The sequence below is a fragment of the Oncorhynchus mykiss genome, chromosome 13, assembly GCF_013265735.2.
Source record: "Oncorhynchus mykiss isolate Arlee chromosome 13, USDA_OmykA_1.1, whole genome shotgun sequence".
Taxonomy (NCBI): domain Eukaryota; kingdom Metazoa; phylum Chordata; class Actinopteri; order Salmoniformes; family Salmonidae; genus Oncorhynchus; species Oncorhynchus mykiss.
In genome coordinates, this window is record NC_048577.1 from 21,483,002 (window position 1) to 21,503,190 (window position 20,189).

General features: G+C 48.6%; 1 protein-coding gene across 1 annotated transcript; it reads left to right on the forward strand.

The window, feature by feature from the left end:
- Positions 1–1,375: 1,375 nt before the first annotated feature.
- Positions 1,376–6,194, forward strand: LOC110485938 (neuronal pentraxin-1). Its single transcript, XM_021557185.2, has 5 exons — positions 1,376–1,914; positions 2,415–2,622; positions 3,635–3,879; positions 4,163–4,342; positions 4,952–6,194. Exons 1-5 carry the CDS (start codon positions 1,471–1,473, stop codon positions 5,171–5,173), a joined length of 1,299 nt encoding a protein of 432 aa, XP_021412860.2. The 5' UTR covers positions 1,376–1,470; the 3' UTR covers positions 5,174–6,194.
- The last annotated feature ends 13,995 nt before the right edge of the window (positions 6,195–20,189 follow it).

Here is a 20,189-nt window from a genome sequence, read left to right on the forward strand (position 1 = left end):
CATGGTGAGGGTTTGAAAAACGGTAGTTCGCCGTTCCTTTTCGTTTGACTCCGCAAGCGTGAGGACATGTTTGCTCTGTGAGGAAATGTAGCCTACATGGACCCAATCACTGACTAATGATCTATTTGCTTAGTCTATGATAATGTAATGTTTCATGCATTTACTTTGCCAAACGTTTTTCGGTGGGTTGCTGAATTGGGTGACAAGATATTGTCTATTCTTGCATGGATGTGCGAACACGAGAAACTTGATGCTAACGGGTCTGATGAAGGTATAGTGCAGACAATGAATTATAATTTAATTTGATTCAAGTGAATAAAGTAACTCCTTGCAATGAATATGTCAGAGGCACATTTGAACCGGACTCCTCAGTAGCCTCCCTCACAAATGAAGAAAAAAAATCCAGAAGCAGAATTTCAAGTTTTACAAGGCATCCAGGAGTTCAGACTAAGGAGTCCAGACTATGGGCAAAATACTAATAGCCTAATGCAATACTTTTAATTTGAATGCATGTCATGCATAATATATTGTGTGATGAACACACAGGCAGGTAGATTCATTGTATGATTGACACAGCTCGTCCCCGCGTGGGAAATAAAACATGACACTGCACCGAGATTGCAACTGATAAACCTGTGGGGAAATATGGGGATGAATCAGACACACGCCAACTGGTGGAAGGTGAGAGAGAGACAGGAGAGAGACAGAGAGAAAAAGAAAGAGAGACAGACGGACAGAGAGAGAGAGAGAGAGAAAGAGAGATAATACTCTGTGGGATAGTCAGAGAGAGGGACTCTGCCAGGATCCTCACTCTAGGGACATGGGGAGTGGCTTCCTTTAAGGTGGAACTTCAGACACATAGGCTATACTTGGCCTAATGGAATACACGAGTTAGCTCAAATTCATATATGACTTCGAAACGACTGTAGTTGAATCTAATAAAAAAATGTTTTTGGGTGGATTTAAATGCCAGTTCACCTTCAGAATGTAAAGAATGTAAAGCAGACTGCCATCTACAAGATATTTACTCCTGGTAAAACCAGTTCATCTTCTACTCTCACTTCTGTATTTGTAGATGTGAATTGCAGACCATAATAATAGCAGCCTAAGAAACTCAATCCTAAAACAAGTATAGGCTTAGTAGCAGTGCTTTATCTTACTCGGTCCTGCATTTCCTGACATAATAGTACACGACTCACGTTATGCAGTGGTGTAAAACATATATCATATGCCTCCAATCGCCCCGGTCCACCTTAAATAAAAGGCTGGACGTGATTAAGCAGCACAACCTGCTTCCTCCCCACTGTGCTGCAGAGAACCCGCCTCAACGCTGCACTCATCCCGGCTGTAGCTAGCCTATAAAAACTAGGACAAGCAGAGCTGAACCCTCACAGCTATAGACAGGGGACAGCTCCGTGGTGTTGAAACCAACTGCCTGAAAACACACTTAGCGGCTGCAACTCCACACACATGCCAGGAAACATGCCTGGAATCAGGGAGGGACACTCTTGGCAACTTTTCCTACTTTCTTTCTTGGTTTTGGAGGGGTCGACGCAAGATTTCGGACAGACCCAGTTTATTTGCACGTCTGTGCCCAAGGATATGGACTTGTGCGCGGCTACGATGCAGAACAGCGGTCCGGCGGAGGACTTGAAGACGACAGTGATGCAATTGAGGGAGACCGTGTTACAGCAAAAGGAGACCATTATGAACCAAAAGGAGACAATCAGGGAACTAACGTCCAAGTTGAGCAGGTGTGAGAGCCAGAGTCTGCCCGAGGCGGGAGCGGGAGGCCGGAGAATAGTACCCGGCGCCAAGAACACTATGGGGGACGTATCAAGGGGTCCTCAGGACACTCTCGCTCAACTAGGACAGACTTTACAGACTCTCAAACAGAGGTTGGAGAATCTTGAGGTATGCATTGGCGTTTGTTTGGCCTCCCTATTTTGACCTAGTAATTTGGAATGCAGGTTGAGCTTTCAATCAACTTTGAATCCTTTTTACGCATTTCCAATCTGCTCAATTGGTTTTATAGCCAATAGTGCTCAATGTGCTAGTTATAAGTGCTCTATATAGTTGTGAATTGCATGCTATAGGGTTATTTCAGTCCAGTCGCAAATGCTATAGACCTATTTATAGCTATTTTTCCGCATCCAGACATAAAGTAATTACTCTAGAGCACTACATAAAGCAGCACCACACTCCCGATAAGGACAGATAGACGCCTCATCTTTGGACCAATTTATGCATTTGATGCAAATTGCCGAGGCAGTAAGCCCTCCACAAACGAGCTAAGCACCAGAGCTTTACCCACGGCGAGTCCCGCCTCGCACGTGTAGGAGTGTTTATTTAAACCCAAAGTTATTTTAATCGTCTCTTCTTGTCTGTTTCTCTGTCCTTGTTCCGTTATACAGCAATACAGCCGAAACAACGGTACGGCCCAGGCGAATAGTCTGAAAGACCTGCTTCAGAACAAGATTGATGATATGGAGAAGCAGGTGCTGTCCCGGGTCAACACCCTGGAGGAGACCAAACCGGGTCAGAAGAACGATACGGACCAGCGGAACCGAGTGGAGTCCACGCTGACTTCCGTGCATCACCGGATAACGGACCTAGAGAAAGGTGAGTGAGCTATGAGGCAAATAGATCCTACCCAAATGTACACAGTCAATATAATAGTTATGTTCATGTGAATGATTATAAAAACGACTAAACTGATGACATTATTTTGATAATAATGTGTGCATAAAGTTTTAATAGTAAAAAAATAAATAATAATCAACAAGTGGTGGAATTGGCTCGCTCAATGGTTTATATGTCTAAAACAATGCCAATGTATAAAAACAACCCTGCATTTCACTTGGTTAATTGCCTGGCCCACATGAGGAATCACTCCACATACCACAGTAGCTTGTCAATACAGACAGTGCCGCAGCGCAGCTCTCACCACAGTGCGTAAGGGGAGATGGGAGATGGAGAGGAGGAGGTAGCTGCATTGCTTTGCATATATCATATTAACACAGTGATGCCACGCAGGGATAATAATTCACGTGTCATGGAGCGACAGCCAATGATCGCTTTATTTCCAGTGACTGTGAACGAGAGTCGTTGGTTTTGTAGGGGACATAGCGCTCAGGAACTTTACAAGAGGGTTTTAACGATGTGCGCAGTGCTTGATAAAGCGCGCACAGTGTTGGAGACGGACAGGCGCATTTTGGAACATCGATCAATGTTTAGTTCCTTACTGACAACCCCAAAGGGATGGGGAGAATGAGGGGGTGGAGGTTAGGAAGGGATGGCGCGCGTGTGTAAGAGAGAGAGAGAGAGAGAGCGAGAGAGAGAGAGAGAAATTCCCTGTTTGCCCTTCTCACGTGGTCACATCATAACGCTCTGAGAGAGATGCACAGTCTGTTCTAAGCCAATTATATAAATCAGAGCATCGTCAAACTAAAAAGAAAGGAGAAAACCTTGAGTTAGGGATCGAAAATCTCTACTGGTGGAGCAAACCATGTATACGAATAAATCCATCAATCGCATGATATGACGTAACTGACTATAACATAGGCCTATGAGTGCAATGCAAATGATATAAATCACTGAAAGGTTAACAAGTAGACCTATGTTTCGTCCGCAGGTGGGAAAGACAACAGACCGCTGGACAAGTTCCAGCTGACATTCCCGTTGAGAACCAACTACATGTACGCCAAAGCCAAGAGAACCCTGCCGGAGATGTATGCCTTCACCGTGTGTCTGTGGATTAAATCTAACGCGTCGCCGGGGGTGGGCACACCTTTCTCCTACGCTGTCCCAGGGCAGGCCAACGAGCTGGTGCTGATTGAGTGGGGAAATAACCCGATGGAGATACTCATCAATGATAAGGTACTGATCGCTGACAGAAATGACATATTCTACACAGCATTTGGTTCTAGGCAAAATGGACAGATCGCCATGCGCACATGTGGTGTGCCAGACTCTCAAATTAAACTACGCAGCATTATGTAATGTCTGGGAAAGTTATGGAGACGTGACAAGCAACTTAATTATACAAATATTTTATTCATAGCCAGTGCCATGTCTGAAAACATTAAAAACCTTAGCAATCATTGGTTCTAGGCCAGACCTTTTTGAACATATAGTAATGGGTGCGCTGTCCATGCTGCAGGTGGCCAAGTTGCCGTTCATCATCAACGACGGGAAGTGGCATCACATCGGCATCACCTGGACCACGCGCGACGGGATGTGGGAGGCGTTTCAGGACGGAGTGCTGCGGGGCAGTGGAGAGAATCTGGCGCCATACCATCCCATCAAGCCGCAGGGGGTCCTCGTATTGGGACAAGAGCAGGTACGAGTGTTCACTAAATGAGGATGAACTAACTTTATGATCACATTGGTATGCAAGTCGTGATATATTATTGAGATAAATGGCCTGGGGGAAATAATTATACCCATTAGTAATGAAAATATTAGAGCACGTTTTTTCTCCAATTATCAAAGGGAGGAATATTCATATAATGGGAAAGTTGAGAGACCTTGACGAAATGGTCAATTAAGACGTAGCCATCTAATTAACAAATGAAGGCCGTCGAGCTAGAGATCGTGGAATACCCCCCACTCAATTGGGACAACACACAATCCACTTCAGATAGAAAAGTAGCAAATCTTTAGCAATTAAAGAGTAATAGGCATATCTTGTCATGCAAAGCAAATAACACATGGTTGAATTTGAATTTCGGCGGTGGTGGAACTGTCACGAAGAGTGTCTGCTTGGCATTATAGTTTTATGAGAGTTAGAAATAGAAATCAATGCATTTCCATGGTATAGGACAATTGTATTTCTTCCTAATACAGTACAGTGTGATTAGCCTAGTACACACGTTGTAATAGATTGGCCATGCGTAAAAGAAAGGCCGCGTGCCACTAACCTTGAACTTGTCATCTTGTTGCTCCACAGGACACGCTGGGGGGAGGTTTCGACGCGACACAAGCTTATGTGGGTGAGCTAGCAAATCTCAACATTTGGGACAGGAAGCTTTCCATCGGGGAGATTTATAACCTGGCAACCTGCAACAGCAAAGCGCAAACTGGCAACGTATTCTCTTGGTCGGAGTCCAACATTGAAATATTTGGTGGAGCTACCAAGTGGACATTCGAGCCGTGCCGTGCGCTCAACTGAACTGCATTTCGACATGAAACCAAGGCCAATCTGACATATGTGTATTTATTTTGAGCTTCTGTCGTTCTTGTCTTCATTAATGCGTTTCGTTACAGACAATTTGGTATGTATTTAATGATAAGCTTAAATCTGGGATTTCTATTAGATATTTATGTACGAAACAACTTTTTTTGATCTTGAGAAAAATCTAATTCGTCTTGGAAACCTCAGTTGGACAGTGTTGGTATCTGTTTGTTTGTTTTTCTATTGGAGTTTTGTTGCAAGCGCACTTCAGCATTTTTGATTCGCTTATTTTGTCTTGGACTGGCAGCTGGGCAATCCACGCCTTATGTTGGACAATTCACAGCAGAGTGCGGAATTTATGGAGCCAGCCTCTGGAGTGGAACTCACGCTGTCTGTCCAAGTATTGTCAGTATTTGACGCCGTGAAATGATACAGAGCCCTTCAAATCCCTCAACCTCACCCACCCCTCCGGATCTTGCACTGTGAATGACGAGAGCCATGTAGGGAGAGGACGCCGAGGGTACGTTGAAGGACATTGCAAAGTCGGACTGTAGAAATCATTTGTAATTGTCGTTCGCTTCAAAGTGTTGTAAACGAATGTCGTTAATTGCCAACATGCTACAAAGCCTGGGTGCCTTGGGCAGGTGCAAATATTCAGCACATAATTTTTACGTTGCAAATTATATGTATTGTTTGTTTTGTATTTATTTTGAGGGAGGGCGGGAGAGTTTCTTGTTATTATTCTGATAAATGTCATTTAATTGAGGTTTGTTCACGGATATGATGACGTGTTTGGGCAGGTGTTTGTACTACCGGTATCTGTATTCGGAATGTTATGGAGTCTGTATAGTAACAGCATGACTGAGTGACAGAACGCTGCCACATCGTCGTCGACATCTGCTTGACTATCCTTTCTGGGACTGGGTGGTTTTCTACTGGATTGTTATATGCTCCAAGCATGGCAACACTGAAAGATATGAAAAAGATCTAATTTTTTAAATAAAATTGTGATACATAAGAGTTAAAAGTGTATTAATGGGCTGGCATTAATGGTATGCAGCAAAAGGTGTGGATGAGAGAGAGAGAGAGAGAGGGATAATGTGGGAGAGAAAGGGAGAAACAGAGAGGGCAAGCGAGAGAACGATAATTATTGCTGGTTAAATCTGATTTAATGTTGTCACATGGTGTAGGAGAAAGACGTTAGTGCTGGATAAGTGAAAAAAACGCCTGAACTCAGACTGAAGGTCAGAGAGGTGCTGGGAACAACTGAAACAGTGTGTGTGGTGTCTCTTTTTAGCTGACTGCAGAAGACAACACTACCAAATGCTTTGTGGTGTGTGCGTGCGTTTGAGGCGCGCACATTCTACCCTAATGAAAGCGAGGCTGTCGGAAGAAGAAAACGCCTAGTCATATCACCCCCCCCCCCCTTTTCAAGAGTCAGCTCAATCGGTTGCAATGCAATCTGAACCAAACCCACAGAAAGCACCATGCTATACCGTAGCTTATGCTGCTCTATTTTGTTCTGTATCAGTTTACAGTGTTGTGTTAAGTGCCATCCTCTCCCATCACATGCATCATGTAACAAAACACTCCAGTCCTGGATGCTGATGGTCTTGTACTTTGACAGTTGCTGCATTGAGCTGAGTCAGTTAATATTCGTTATCACCCACGTATCAGATGGTGTAACGAACATCTCAAAGAAGCACCTACATTTAACTCAGCCTCCTGCAGCATGGCCTTTGGAGAAATTGTGCCGCTTGCACCGTCATGCTTGGCTTGCTGTTACCATAGAAATCTATGGCCGTTTCTCATAAATCCCGTGGGTAGTTAGTTATCCAGAGGGAGAACTGGGAGGGAAGGCCTCTTTGAAAGACCAGTTAGAAAAATGATCTTCCCTGAGGGCCAACATTGATCAGATAGCGAGCAATGAGCGGCTATAGGCCTTATTTAGTAGGTAGCCAGAGGGAGAGATGGGAGATGTAGTCCCTGATAGAAAGAGGTCCCTTGAGGGGACAGACCCTCATTAGTTCGGACAGAACATTCACACACAGCCTCACTGACCCAGAGACTCATTTCTCCCAAGGTGTACTACCTCTTACCCAAGGTCAAGAGCCCAGCAACAAAGTCATGAGGTGGGAGCTCTCATTTAGAGAACAGGCGTCCTTGCTCTTCTCACTATCATAATTTCACCCTCATACAGAACACACACCAAACTGGACTGGTTACACCTGAGGCCTGTTTTTGAAGGGGCGAGAGAGTATATTGGACTGGTAACAATGCTGGAGAATGGTTGGAATCACATAATGAATCTAGGGGGTGGCCTAAGACGAGTGGGTTGAACCAACAATAATTCAATAACTAATGAGGTAGCTCGTTTTACACGTTCAACACAGGGAGCCAGGGGTGTCATCAATCCATTATTTTAGAGCGGGTGCAAAGTAAGTTAGGATGGAGGGGGGTGGTCCGGAGGGGTGCTGATGTAAGGGGTGCGTGACTGGCTGCAGGGAAGTCAGGCGGATGAGAGCAGAACTGGGTAAAAACCAGAGCAGTTTAATATGCAAAACCAACAGCACCCAGAACAACAAAATATGGGTACAAAAATAACCCATTGCGAACCAGTCAGAGTGCACAAGCACTTTACAACAAACAATTTCACACACAGACATGGGGGGAACAGAGGGTTAAATACACGGCAAGTAATGAGGGAATTTAAACGAGGTGTGTGGGAAAACAAGACAAAACAAATGGAAAATGAAAGGTGGATCGGCGATGGCTAGAAGACCGGTGACGTCGACCGCCGAATGCCGCCCGAACAAAGAGAGGAACCGACTTCGGCGGACAGTACCCCCCCTTGACGCGCGGCTCCAGCAGCGTGCCAACACTGGCCTCAGGGACGACCCGGAGGGCGAGATGCAGGGCGATCCGGACGGAGACGGTGGAACTCCCACAGCATTGAAGGGTCCAACACGTCCTCCACTGGAACCCAGCATCTCCCCTCCGGACCGTACCCCTCCCACTCCACAAGGTACTGCCCGACGCCTCGAATCCAGTTTGGAGCTTACGGAATACGCCGGGGCCACCTCGATGTCCAGAGGGGGCGAAGGAACCTCCCGCACCTCAGCCACCACCGGCCTGAGGAGAGACACATGGAACGAGGGGTTAATACGGTAATCGGGGGGAATCTGTAACATGTAACTAACCTCATTCAGTCTCCTCAGGACTTTAAATGGCCCCATAAACCGCAGCCCCAGCTTCCGGCAGGGCAGGCGGAGGGGCAGGTTTCATGTCGAGAGCCAGTCCTGGAAATAAGACCTCAGAAACCTACCCACATCCTGGTTAACTCTCTCCACCTGCCCGTTACTCTAGGGGTGAAAACCAGAGGTAAGGCTGATCGAGACCCCCAGACGTTCCATGAACGCCCTCCAGACCCTCGAAGTGAACTGGGGACCCCGATCAGACACTATATCCTCAGGCACCCCGTAGTGCCGAAAGACTTGTGTAAGCAAGGCCTCCGCAGTCTGTAGGGCCGTAGGGAGACTGGGCAGAGGGAGGAGATGACAGGACTTGGAAAAACAGTCCACAATGACCAGGATCATGGTGTTACCCTGTGAGGGAGGAAGATCGGTAAGGAAATCAACCGACAGGTGCGACCAAGGCCATTGTGGAACAGGTAAGGGGTGTAGCTTACCTCTGGGCAGGTGCCTAGGAGCCTTACACTGGGTGCACACCGAGCAGGAAGAAACTTAAACCCTCAAGTCCTTAGCCAAAGTGGGCCACCAGTACTTCCCACTCAGACAGCGCACCGTCCGACCGATGCCTGGATGACCAGAGGAGGGTGACGTGTGGATGCAATAGATCAGCCGGTCACGGACAGCAGACGGAACGTACAGACGCCCAGCGGGACACTGGAGGGAAGCGGGCTCTGCACGTAACGCCTGCTCAATGTCCGCGTCCAGCTCCCACACTACCGGCGTCACCAGGCAGAAGGCCGGGAGTATGGGGGTGGGATCCATGGGCCGCTCTTCTGTGTCATACAGCCGGGACAGTGCGCCTGCCTTCACGTTCTGGGAACCTGGTCTGTAAGAAAGAGTGAAAATAAAACGGGAGAAAAACATGGCCCACCTTGCTGTCCGGATGTACTCCAGACTGCGGTGGTCAGTACAGATGAGAAAAGGGTGTTTAGCCAACTCAAGCCAATGTCTCCACACCTTCAAAGCCTTGACGACAGCCAACGGCTCCCGGTCCCCCACGTCATAGTTTCGCTCCGCCGGGCTGAGCTTCTTCGAGAAGACGGCGCTTCGTTGGTGTACCCGAGCGCTGAGAGAGCACGGCTCCTATCCCAGCCTCGGATGCGTCCACCTCCACTATGAACGCCAAAGAGGGATCCGGATGGGCCAGCACGGGAGCCGAGGTAAACAGAGCCCTCAGGTGACCAAAAGCCCTGTCTGCCTCAGCCGACCACTGCAAACGTACCGGGCCCCCCTCCAGCAGTGAGGTAATGGGAGCCGCTACCTGACCAAAATCCCGGATACACCTCCGGTAGTAATTGGCAAACCCTAGAAACCGCTGCTCCTCCTTTACCGTGGTGGGAGTCGGCTAATTACACACGGCTGAAATGCGGTCACTCTCCATCTCCACCCCTGAGGTGGAAATGTGGTACCCTAGGAAGGAGACGGACTGCTGGAAGAACAGGCATTTCTCAGCCTTGACGTACAGGTCATGCTCCAACAGTCGACCAAGCATGCTTGGCGCGTGCAGTGGAGTATATCAGAATGTCATCAATATACACCCCTGCCAGTGCAGGTCCCTGAAAATCTCAACTACAAAGGCTTGGAAGACTGATGGAGCATTCATCAACATGTACGGCATTACGAGGTACTCATAGTGCCCTGAGGTAGTACTGAACGCTGTCTTTCACTCGTCTCCCTCCCGGATACGCATTAGGTTGTAAGCGCTCCTGAGATCTAGTTTGGTGAAGAAGTGTGCCCCGTGCATTGACTCAATCGCTGTGGCTATGAGCGGTAGCGGGTAACTGTACCTCACAGTGATCTGGTTTAGGCCTCGGTAGTCAATACATGGGCACAGACCTCTTTCCTTCTTCTACACAAAAAAAGAAACTTGAGGAGGCGGGTGAAGTAGAGGACCGAATGTACCCCTGACGCAGGGATTTGGAGACATATGTTTCCATAGCCACCGTCTCCGCCTGTGACAGGGGATACACATGACTCCTGGGTAGTGCGGCGTCTACCAGGAGATTTATCGCACAATTTCCCCGACGATGAGGTGGTAATTGAGTCGCCCTCTTTTTGGAGAAGGCGAGAGCCAAGTCAGAATATTCGGGGGGAATGCGCACGGTGGAGACCTGGTCTGGACTTTCCACCGTAGTAGCACCAACGGAAACCCCTAAACACCTCCCCGAGCACTCTCGCGACCACCCCGTGAGAGCTCTCCGTTGCCATGAAACAGTGGGGCCTAGCACCACAGGAAATGCAGGAGAGTCAATGAGGAAGAGACTGATTCTCTCCTCAAATCAAATCAAATCAAATCAAATTTTATTTGTCACATACACATGGTCGTCCTTGTGACCCCCCTGCGTCACCATTCCCAGAGGAGCGGTGGCCTCCCTAATCAAACCTGACCCTAATGGTCGACTGTCTAAGGCGTGAACTGGGAAGGGCATAGCCACTGAAACAATGAGGATCCCTAAACTATGGGCGAATAATCTGTCTATAAAATTCCCAGCCGCGCCTGAATCGACGAGCGCCTTATGCTGGGAATGTGGGGAAAACTCAGGAAAAGTAACATACAAAAACATGTGTGCAACAGAGGGCTCTGGGTGAGAATGATGCCGGCTCACCTGGGGTGACGCCAGAGTGCCCTGCCTGCTGCCTCGATCCCCAGAGGAACCAACCCGGCACCGACCGGCAGTATGACCTCTGCGGCCACAGATGGTGCACAAGACGGAACCTCCTCCGGTCTCCTTGAGCGCAGCACCTCCCAGCTCCATGGGAATCGGAACGGTGGTGCTGGGGGATGGAACCGACAGACCCCGCTCTGGACGTCCGCGAGTAGCCAGCAGGTTATCCAGCCGAATGTACAGGTCCACCAGCTGGTCGAAGGTGAGGGTGGTGTCCCTGCAGGACAACTCCCGACGGACGTCCTGGCGCAAACTGCAGTGATAGTGGTCAATCAGGGCCCTGTTGTTCCATCCCGCGCCGGCGGCCAGGGTCCGAAAGTCCATCGCAAACTCCTGTGTGCTCCTCATCCCCTGCCTCAGATGGAAAAGATGTTCACCCGCCGCTCTACCCTCGGGCAGGGGGCCGAAGACTGCAATCCTCGAAATGGTCCAGCACCCCATCTCCTTCTCCCCACACGGCGTTGGCCCAATCCAAGGCTTTCCCCGAGAGGCACGAGACGAGGGTGGACACCTTCTCACGGCCCGAAGGAGCCGGGTGGACGGTTGCCAGGTAGAGATCCAGCTGCAACAGGAAACCCTGGCAGCGTGCAGTCGTCCCGGACCGGGTGCAGGGGGGTCAAGTAGTGGAAACCCCGGTTGTGCTGGTGGAGGAACTCCCTGTCTCTCCTAGCGGTCAATGGTTTGGATGACGCGGTCCATGGTGGCGCCGAGATGGTGGAGCATCTCTGCGTGCTCCTGGACGCGCTCCTCGATCCCTATACCAGGGGCACCTTCTTCTGCTGACTCCATATTCGGGTGTGAAATTCTGTAAGGGGTGCGTGACTGGCTGCAGGGAAGTCAGGCGCAGTAATGAGGGAATGTAAACCAGGTGTGTGGGAAAACAAGACAAAACAAATGGAAAATGAAAGGTGGATCGGCGATGGCTAGAAGACTGGTGACGTCGACCGCCGAATGCCGGAGAGGAACCGACTTCGACGGAAGTCGTGATAGCTGATAAATATGGGAATTTAGCATTTTTGAAACACCTGAAACAGCTTTTTCCTTAAATCTACAGCCATAACCATTATTCCTATTTCTATGTAAAAAAAATATGTATATTTTTCTGCATAGGTTATATAAGCATACCTCTTTATTTTAATTAAAGATGCACATTAAGATTCTTTAAGAGCTTTTAAGCCTCGGGATTAATACAACACTGGAATATTGCATCATAGCCCAAGAATTAAAGCAATTTTAGTATTTTCTAAAGTCTACTGTAGCAACCTTGCCAGCAGGCATGCCTGCTACGATAGTTTGGCAAGCTACTCTAACTTGATCGATAGCCTGAAATGGCTTGGTAGCTAGTTAAGAGGTTGGGAGATTAGTTTCATTTATTTATCAAGATGGAATCAATAGGCTTACGAGTCATGCCCATCGCTGGCAGCTAAAATCAAATCAAGCGCTCTGTGTGGTCACTCAACACTCTCTTTCCTCAATCATCAATCAAATTTATTTTATATAGCCCTTCGTACATCAGCTGATATCTCAAAGTGCTGTACAGAAACCCAGCCTAAAACCCCAAACAGCAAGCAATGCAGGTGAAGAAGCACGGTGGCTAGGAAAAACTCCCTAGAAAGGCCAAAACCTAGGAAGAAACCTAGAGAGGAACCAGGCTATGTGGGGTGGCCAGTCCTCTTCTGGCTGTGCCGGGTGGAGATTATAACAAAACATGGTCAAGATGTTCAAATGTTCATAAATGACCAGCATGGTCGAATAATAATAAGGCAGAATAGTTGAAACTGGAGCAGCAGCACAGTCAGGTGGACTGGGGACAGCAAGGAGTCATCATGTCAGGTATTCCTGGGGCATGGTCCTAGGGCTCAGGTCCTCCGAGAGAGAGAAAGAAAGAGAGAATTAGAGAGAGCATATGTGGGATGGCCAGTCCTCTTCTGGCTGTGCCGGGTGGAGATTATAACAGAACATGGCCAAGATGTTCAAATGTTCATAAATGATCAGCATGGTCGAATAATAATAAGGCAGTAATAATCCTCCACTGATGATACTGTCTGCACGCACTCAAACTCAACGCTGGACTTCGAAGCCAGTTCCACTGTGTTCTTTCATTTCCCCCACTCTAATCAGGGACTGAATTAGACCTGGGACACCATGTGTGTGCAATTCATTATTAAGCATCTAGTGTCCTGCCTAGCATTTCTTTGCTCCATGGTACACCTTGGAAGGAACCACTTACTAGGGAGAATGGGAGAGGGGGTACTCTTTGCCTGGTCCAGACAGTTTGTAATCAATTTAACATCAGATTTTTTTTAAAGAGGACAAATCTGAAGGGGGAACTTCACCTTGTGCCCCCAATGGGCATGACACCTCTGCAGGGAGCTTCCCCTGCTTTGATATGGGAGTGCCCAGCCCTCTTGAACACCCCTGTATGTCTCACTCAATATGTTTATTTAGTCCAGGACTAGGACATCCTACACACTCAATTCACTAGTCAACAAATCACCAAGCCTGTGATTAGTTCACGCAGGTGTACTACTACTGAAATAGATTCGAAGTGGAAGTGGCTTGGTGGCCCGAGGACAGGGTTGAGAATCTCCCAAACAGCACGTTGACAAGGGATGAGGCTCCACTCTACTGTTCAAACAACAGCAGGGTCAAAGGAGAGGAGAGGAGGGAGGGTGATCTTCTGCCACAGTATACGCTTATAGCCAGCCTCTCAGTTGACGTCACCACAAAGCACCCGTCAATGGCCGACTGGCCATGCCATCATAATCACTGGGTTCTGCTGATTACAACACTGCTCACTAATTCCCTGCTAGCGTAATGCTGCTAAGCTGTAGAGGTGGTGGAGTTGCATTGCTAGAGTCCGAGCGTGGATTTGTGAAGTGGTCATCTGAGTGTTCTTTGTGCCAGGAGACGTCATCAATAGTACCCGGCAGACATTCCCTTGAAAAATGTAAATAACTGATCTGAGAAGCTGATAGAAATCAGTGGAAGGATCAACCTGTGAAAGACATGACATCTCATATATAACACGATAACACTTTCCTGTCAAACAGACCTAGACTTGATCCGGGTAACTGTAATTTCAGATCCTAATTTAAGTCATTGATAATTATCCAATCCATAAATCAATGCCCTCAATCTTAATTCAAACAGACAAACCATTCAATCAAATTACGAACTCCACAAGGACAATATAGAAACAGTAACAGACTTTAGTGTGAGGATTTCTGCCAACGGTTGTTACAGATGATGCTTTTATATTCTGAGTTACATTAGATTACGTTTTGCTGGGCAAGCACCGTTCTTTAGGGCACCCCTCTTGCCTCTATGTAAACATCTGTTCTTTCTCATACCATAGAGGTTAACCCAAGAGGTGCCCTACTTCCCAATTCAGGCTTCAACCCTCTTCATAGAGCTACGTTTTGTGATCAGTGTTCCACAATGCAATGTCTGGAATAAAAGAGTCAGCCTGAGAAATACTGGTTCGCACATACATTTTCTGTCAGTATCGAGCACGGACCTGGTAAGCTCCTGGAACGCTATATTCTCTTTACGATACAGTGCTACTGTAAGTACAATAGGCAAGGATAGCGGTTCTATTTCAAGGATAATGGCACATAAGCTATGAAGGAAAGAACATGATTTGCGTCCTTCTCCAACAAAGATACAACTTTTTATATGCAACGATACACAAAACGTGACACACTATGTTATGCTCAGTTCATCCACCAAACCAGTGACCACTGTCAACCACTCGTACGCCACAGCCTTAAATACCCCCATATCACAATTGAAATATTGTTCAAATCCTCCAGATCAATGTCATGATCAGTTCACCTCACCAGAAAACCGATCATCTCTGTCAACCAATATTGCCATATCTGTCAGCATATCCATCGACAAGATCAGTAAGCTTCACGGTGCCTTTCCCCAGCAATGTCAATCTTTCCTAGGGAGGAGTTCTTCGTTCAGATTGAGTGGATAAAGAGATGACATCTCAGCCGTCTCATTAATTCATAACCTGTCCCAGGTGGCACTAGTCTCTGGGAGGAAGATGAATAAGGCTCTAGTGCAGTACCTCTCAGAGGAGGAGTCATACCTCTTGTTGACGTGGGGTAGCACAAACTTGCACAACACCATGCACCATATTGAGAGCCTGGGGTTGCTGTACTAAAACTTGCAAATGCAAAATGCAAGGAAAATCTGGAAGTCCCGTCCCAGAACCCCCCCCCCCACACACACTCCCTTATGTATTGTGCACTGCAAGGCCTGTTTACTACAGATGTATGATCTTAATTCGATCACCCTGTTGCAGGAGTACTTTCCTGCAAGGCAGGAAATTTCAAATGTGCAGTGTATTTGAGGTTGAAAAAGGCTTCAAGTTTGTCATTTCCACCCTTATGAAAAATGTATCAACCCCTACAAAAATGTAAATGTATTATTATCCACATAATCATTCTCATTTCCTGTTGCTGACAAATTATTTTCCTGCTGTTGTCACACCCTGATCAGTTGCTTGTTATCCCCGGTGTATTTATCCCCGTGTTTCCCTCCTCTCTGTGCGCCTGCCTTTTCTATCGTCTTATTTACTTGTCCTCCCGGTTTTGACCCTTGCCTGTTTCCTGGACTCCGAACTGGTGTTGACCTTTTTGCCTGTCCCCGACCATTCTCTTGCCTAACCCTTTTGGATATAATAAACAGCTAAGACTCCAACCATCTGCCTCCCGTGGTCTGCATCTGGGTCTCGCCTGTAGCAAACTGCTGAAATGAAGATCCTACATCTGTATGCAGGGCTGTCAGTGTGTTATTTCAGCCTGTGCCACATGCAGGAAACATCTCTTTTATCATAACTGCACTGAACAGACACTCTGGGTGAAGGGGGATTCCACTAACAGCTGAGGACTAAAAGTGGGCCGTCCAACTCAGCCGAGTCTTTAAAGAGAGATAAAGAGAGAAAGCCACACCTCCCTCCCTCCCTCCTCCTCCTCCTCCTCCTATCTTCTCCTCCTCTGGTCCTCTGCCATGGAGAGGTAGTTACAGAAGGCAGCACAAGCACGGCTCGTGGCATTTAACGAGCAGTGGAGTCTTCCGGGCTGGATGCAGGCTGGGATAATGAGCCCGCGCGCACAGGTAAGGTCGGGATCCACGTGGTTCTTCCTCCTTATAGGGAGGTCTCTGACGGCACATCTCCACTGCAGTTGGACAGAGACTGGAGAAAGAGAGCAAGAGAGAGCGAGAGGGAGATTCTCTAGCTTCCTATTCCAACCCAAAACGTAGACTAGAAGAAACATTCCCGGCCTTCTGTGTCCATTGCCCTCTTTTTCGATTTCTCAGAAAGAAATCCTTCCATCAAAGGTAAGATGAATGTCGATGGTGGGTGTGAGTCAACCCAAGACAAGCAGAAGAAGCATATCTAGCCTGAAGGGGATCCTTACGCTCCAGACTTGGTCCACTCCAAGTTTGACCCACTCGAATGCTGTATCCTTCTCCAGTAGCACCAACAGGATGGATGGTATTGGTGTCAGTCAGTAAAGGCTGAGCTATAGGTCCACAGATTGAGGATCTCTATGCCTGCGGCTCTCTGACCTCTCAGGTCAGTTCACAGTTCAGACAGGTCCAGCCCAGTGGTTCTGACCAGCTGTTATTGGCTGTGTACCAGACAACACTGCCCAGACACTGGGCAACGAGGTCAGTCGGGCAACTGTGGAAGCCTGGCTAAAAGAAGGTACACAGGCCAATATAACCTCTCCAGCCCTCACCGCGCTACCTCCAACTGTCCTGAATCATTGATGAGTAGCCTAGCCTAGCTTAGCATTAGCAACCCTGCGTTCTTTTCCCCCTTACCGACGCCAGCATGAAAAATGCACGAGTGACGCACATCAACAGGAAGTTGAAGAGGAACGGGGAAGAGGCAGCAAGGGGATGAGGGAAACACATAAGGATCTCCACTTTAGCGAATCATGACTTGTTTGAAAGGGAAAGTTTCTGGTAGCAGCTCTCTGAGGGCTCTCTAAGCCAGAGTGATGAGATGGAGATCGGATTCGGGAAGGGGAACAGAGTTTAGGGGGTAGCAGGCGTGACACCAGTTAACAAATAAAAGGACTGGTGCAGTGGGACGTTCTGTAGCAACGAGAGCACACTGTACAGAGAGAGAGAGAGACACAGTCACTGATACCTTCCCCACCTATCTTTCTCCCTCTCTCTCCATACCTCACTCCACCCCTCTCTATCGTGCTCTCTCTTTCTCCTTATCTGTCTTTCTCCTTCTCTCGCTCTCTCATTTCTCTGCCTGTCCCAGGGGAGCCAGTTATACACCACATCTCACAGAAACAGGTCATCCACCAGAGGCGAGTGATTTCCATAATACAAAAAGAAAAGCTGACATTGAACTGATCCTTGCATTGACTAAACAGTGTTGAGAGAAGAGGAGATGAGGGGTAAGGAGTAGAGAGGAGAGGAGGGGTAAGGAGTAGAGAGGTGAGGAGGGGCAAGGAGTAGAGAGGTGAGGAGGGGCAAGGAGTAGAGAGGAGAGGAGGGGCAAGGAGTAGAGAGGAGAGGAGGGGCAAGGAGTAGAGAGGAGAGGAGGGGAAAGGAGAAGAGAGGAGAGGAGGGGCAAGGAGTAGAGAGGAGAGGAGGGGAAAGGAGTAGAGAGGAGAGGAGGGGCAAGGAGTAGAGAGGTGAGGAGGGGCAAGGAGTAGAGAGGTGAGGAGGGGCAAGGAGTAGAGAGGAGAGGAGGGGCAAGGAGTAGAGAGGAGAGGAGGGGCAAGGAGTAGAGAGGAGAGGAGGGGCAAGGAGTAGAGAGGAGAGGAGGGGCAAGGAGTAGAGAGGAGAGGAGGGGCAAGGAGTAGAGAGGAGAGGAGGGGCAAGGAGTAGAGAGGAGAGGAGGGGCAAGGAGTAGAGAGGAGAGGAGGGGAAAGGAGAAGAGAGGAGAGGAGGGGCAAGGAGTAGAGAGGAGAGGAGGGGCAAGGAGTAGAGAGGAGAGGAGGGGCAAGGAGTAGAGAGGAGAGGAGGGGCAAGGAGTAGAGAGGAGAGGAGGGGAAAGGAGAAGAGAGGAGAGGAGGGGCAAGGAGTAGAGAGGAGAGGAGGGGAAAGGAGTAGAGAGGAGAGGAGGGGCAAGGAGTAGAGAAGAGAGGAGGGGCAAGGAGTAGAGAGGAGAGGAGGGGAAAGGAGAAGAGAGGAGAGGAGGGGCAAGGAGTAGAGAGGAGAGGAGGGGCAAGGAGTAGAGAGGAGAGGAGGGGCAAGGAGTAGAGAGGAGAGGAAGGGAAAGGAGAAGAGAGGAGAGGAGGGGCAAGGAGTAGAGAGGAGAGGAGGGGAAAGGAGTAGAGAGGAGAGGAGGGGAAAGGAGAAGAGAAGAGAGGAGGGGCAAGGAGTAGAGAGGAGAGGAGGGGAAAGGAGAAGAGAGGAGAGGAGGGGCAAGGAGTAGAGAGGAGAGGAGGGGAAAGGAGTAGAGAGGAGAGGAGGGGCAAGGAGTAGAGAAGAGAGGAGGGGAAAGGAGAAGAGAGGAGAGGAGGGGCAAGGAGTAGAGAGGAGAGGAGGGGCAAGGAGTAGAGAGGAGAGGCAAGGAGTAGAGAGGAGAGGAGGGGAAAGGAGAAGAGAGGAGAGGAGGGGCAAGGAATAGAGAGGAGAGGAGGGGAAAGGAGAAGAGAGGACGGGAGAGGAGAGGAGGAGAAGTCACAGCCACGTGGTGGAGATCATAGGAACCTAAGCGGCCGTGAATGCACGTGTATAGAAGAACGTGTATAGAGTGTATAGAGAATGCTGTGTGGGATGAATGTGGTCTGTCACAAATGGTGACCACCTAGAGCTGGAAAGGGGAAGGGTGTAAATTGAGCTATGTAATCTCCCCAAGGATCCTCAGTTAGGCGCTTTCACATATTCAAGGTCACTTGTAGCAGAAGCGACCTTGGCTGTAGTGTAGGCATTAAGGGCAGATGATAACACCTTTGATGTTTTTTTACCACAGCTCCCCCTTGAGTGATCACAGCTCTAATGGAAGAGCTTGTCTGTGTGTGACCAGGACTCAGTGGGAGAAAGGGGAGAGAGAGGCAGAGCGAGAGATGGAGAGTTAGAGAAAGCACGTTATGGAGGGAGAGGCAGAGTGAGAATGGTAGAGTGAGCGCTGTGGGACGGGGGTCTGATGACAGGGGAACAGAATATGATAGATGCCGTTGGGCCGGTAGGACCATACTGTACATATTCCATCTCACTGCCAGGTCGGGGAATGCCGATGATGCCAGCTCTCTCGCTCTCTCTCCTTCGTCCCTCCGTGCCCGAGTGCCGCAATATCAGCATGAATAATTGAACATTGAACGAGCCCGAATCGGGGATTGGAGAATTTCTGTTGCGGATATCTTGAGGCGGCAGCTGTAGAGACGGCAATAGCTTTTTTCAAACACACCACCCCGTACAACAACAGTTTGTGTGGAGGAGAGGGGTTATCTCCTTGGGGATACACGAGAACAACAATAACACAAATCCTCGCCCGGAAGGGGATCTGCTAGCTAAATGCGCTGGCAGTTCTATCCTGGACTATGCCTTTAATCTCTATAGTAGAGTACCTGCAATCTGATTAGAGTACAGTAATGTAATCATCTGTGTGGACTGGAGACCGGTTGTTTACCTGTGGGGAACATTTAGCTAAGGAGACGGTAGCCCCCCCCCCCCCCCCCCCCCCCACCCCACACACACACACACACACACACACACACAGTGCTAGACACACAGGCACAAGCGCGCACACACACACACTATATGGAGGTGTGACAAGAGGAGACGCATTACACTCCGTGTTGCTCCACACGCCTCAATCGCCTCGCCTCGCCTCTACCCACCTACCATCTGGGCGCCGCACCCCTTCATTATTAGGTCAGTCGCGGGCTGTGCCAGCCGCTCATATGCACGCACGTACGTTCACGCATACACACACACACACACACGAGCATGCGTATATACTCATGCACGCATCTCCTTAAACATTATCTTCTCCAAGAAGAGATGCGATGTCACCTGTCTGTAGTGTGAGCAGGCATACTGAGTCAGTGAGTCAGAGTGTGTGTCTGTCTGTGTGAGAAAGAACGAAAGAGAGTGTGTGTGTAT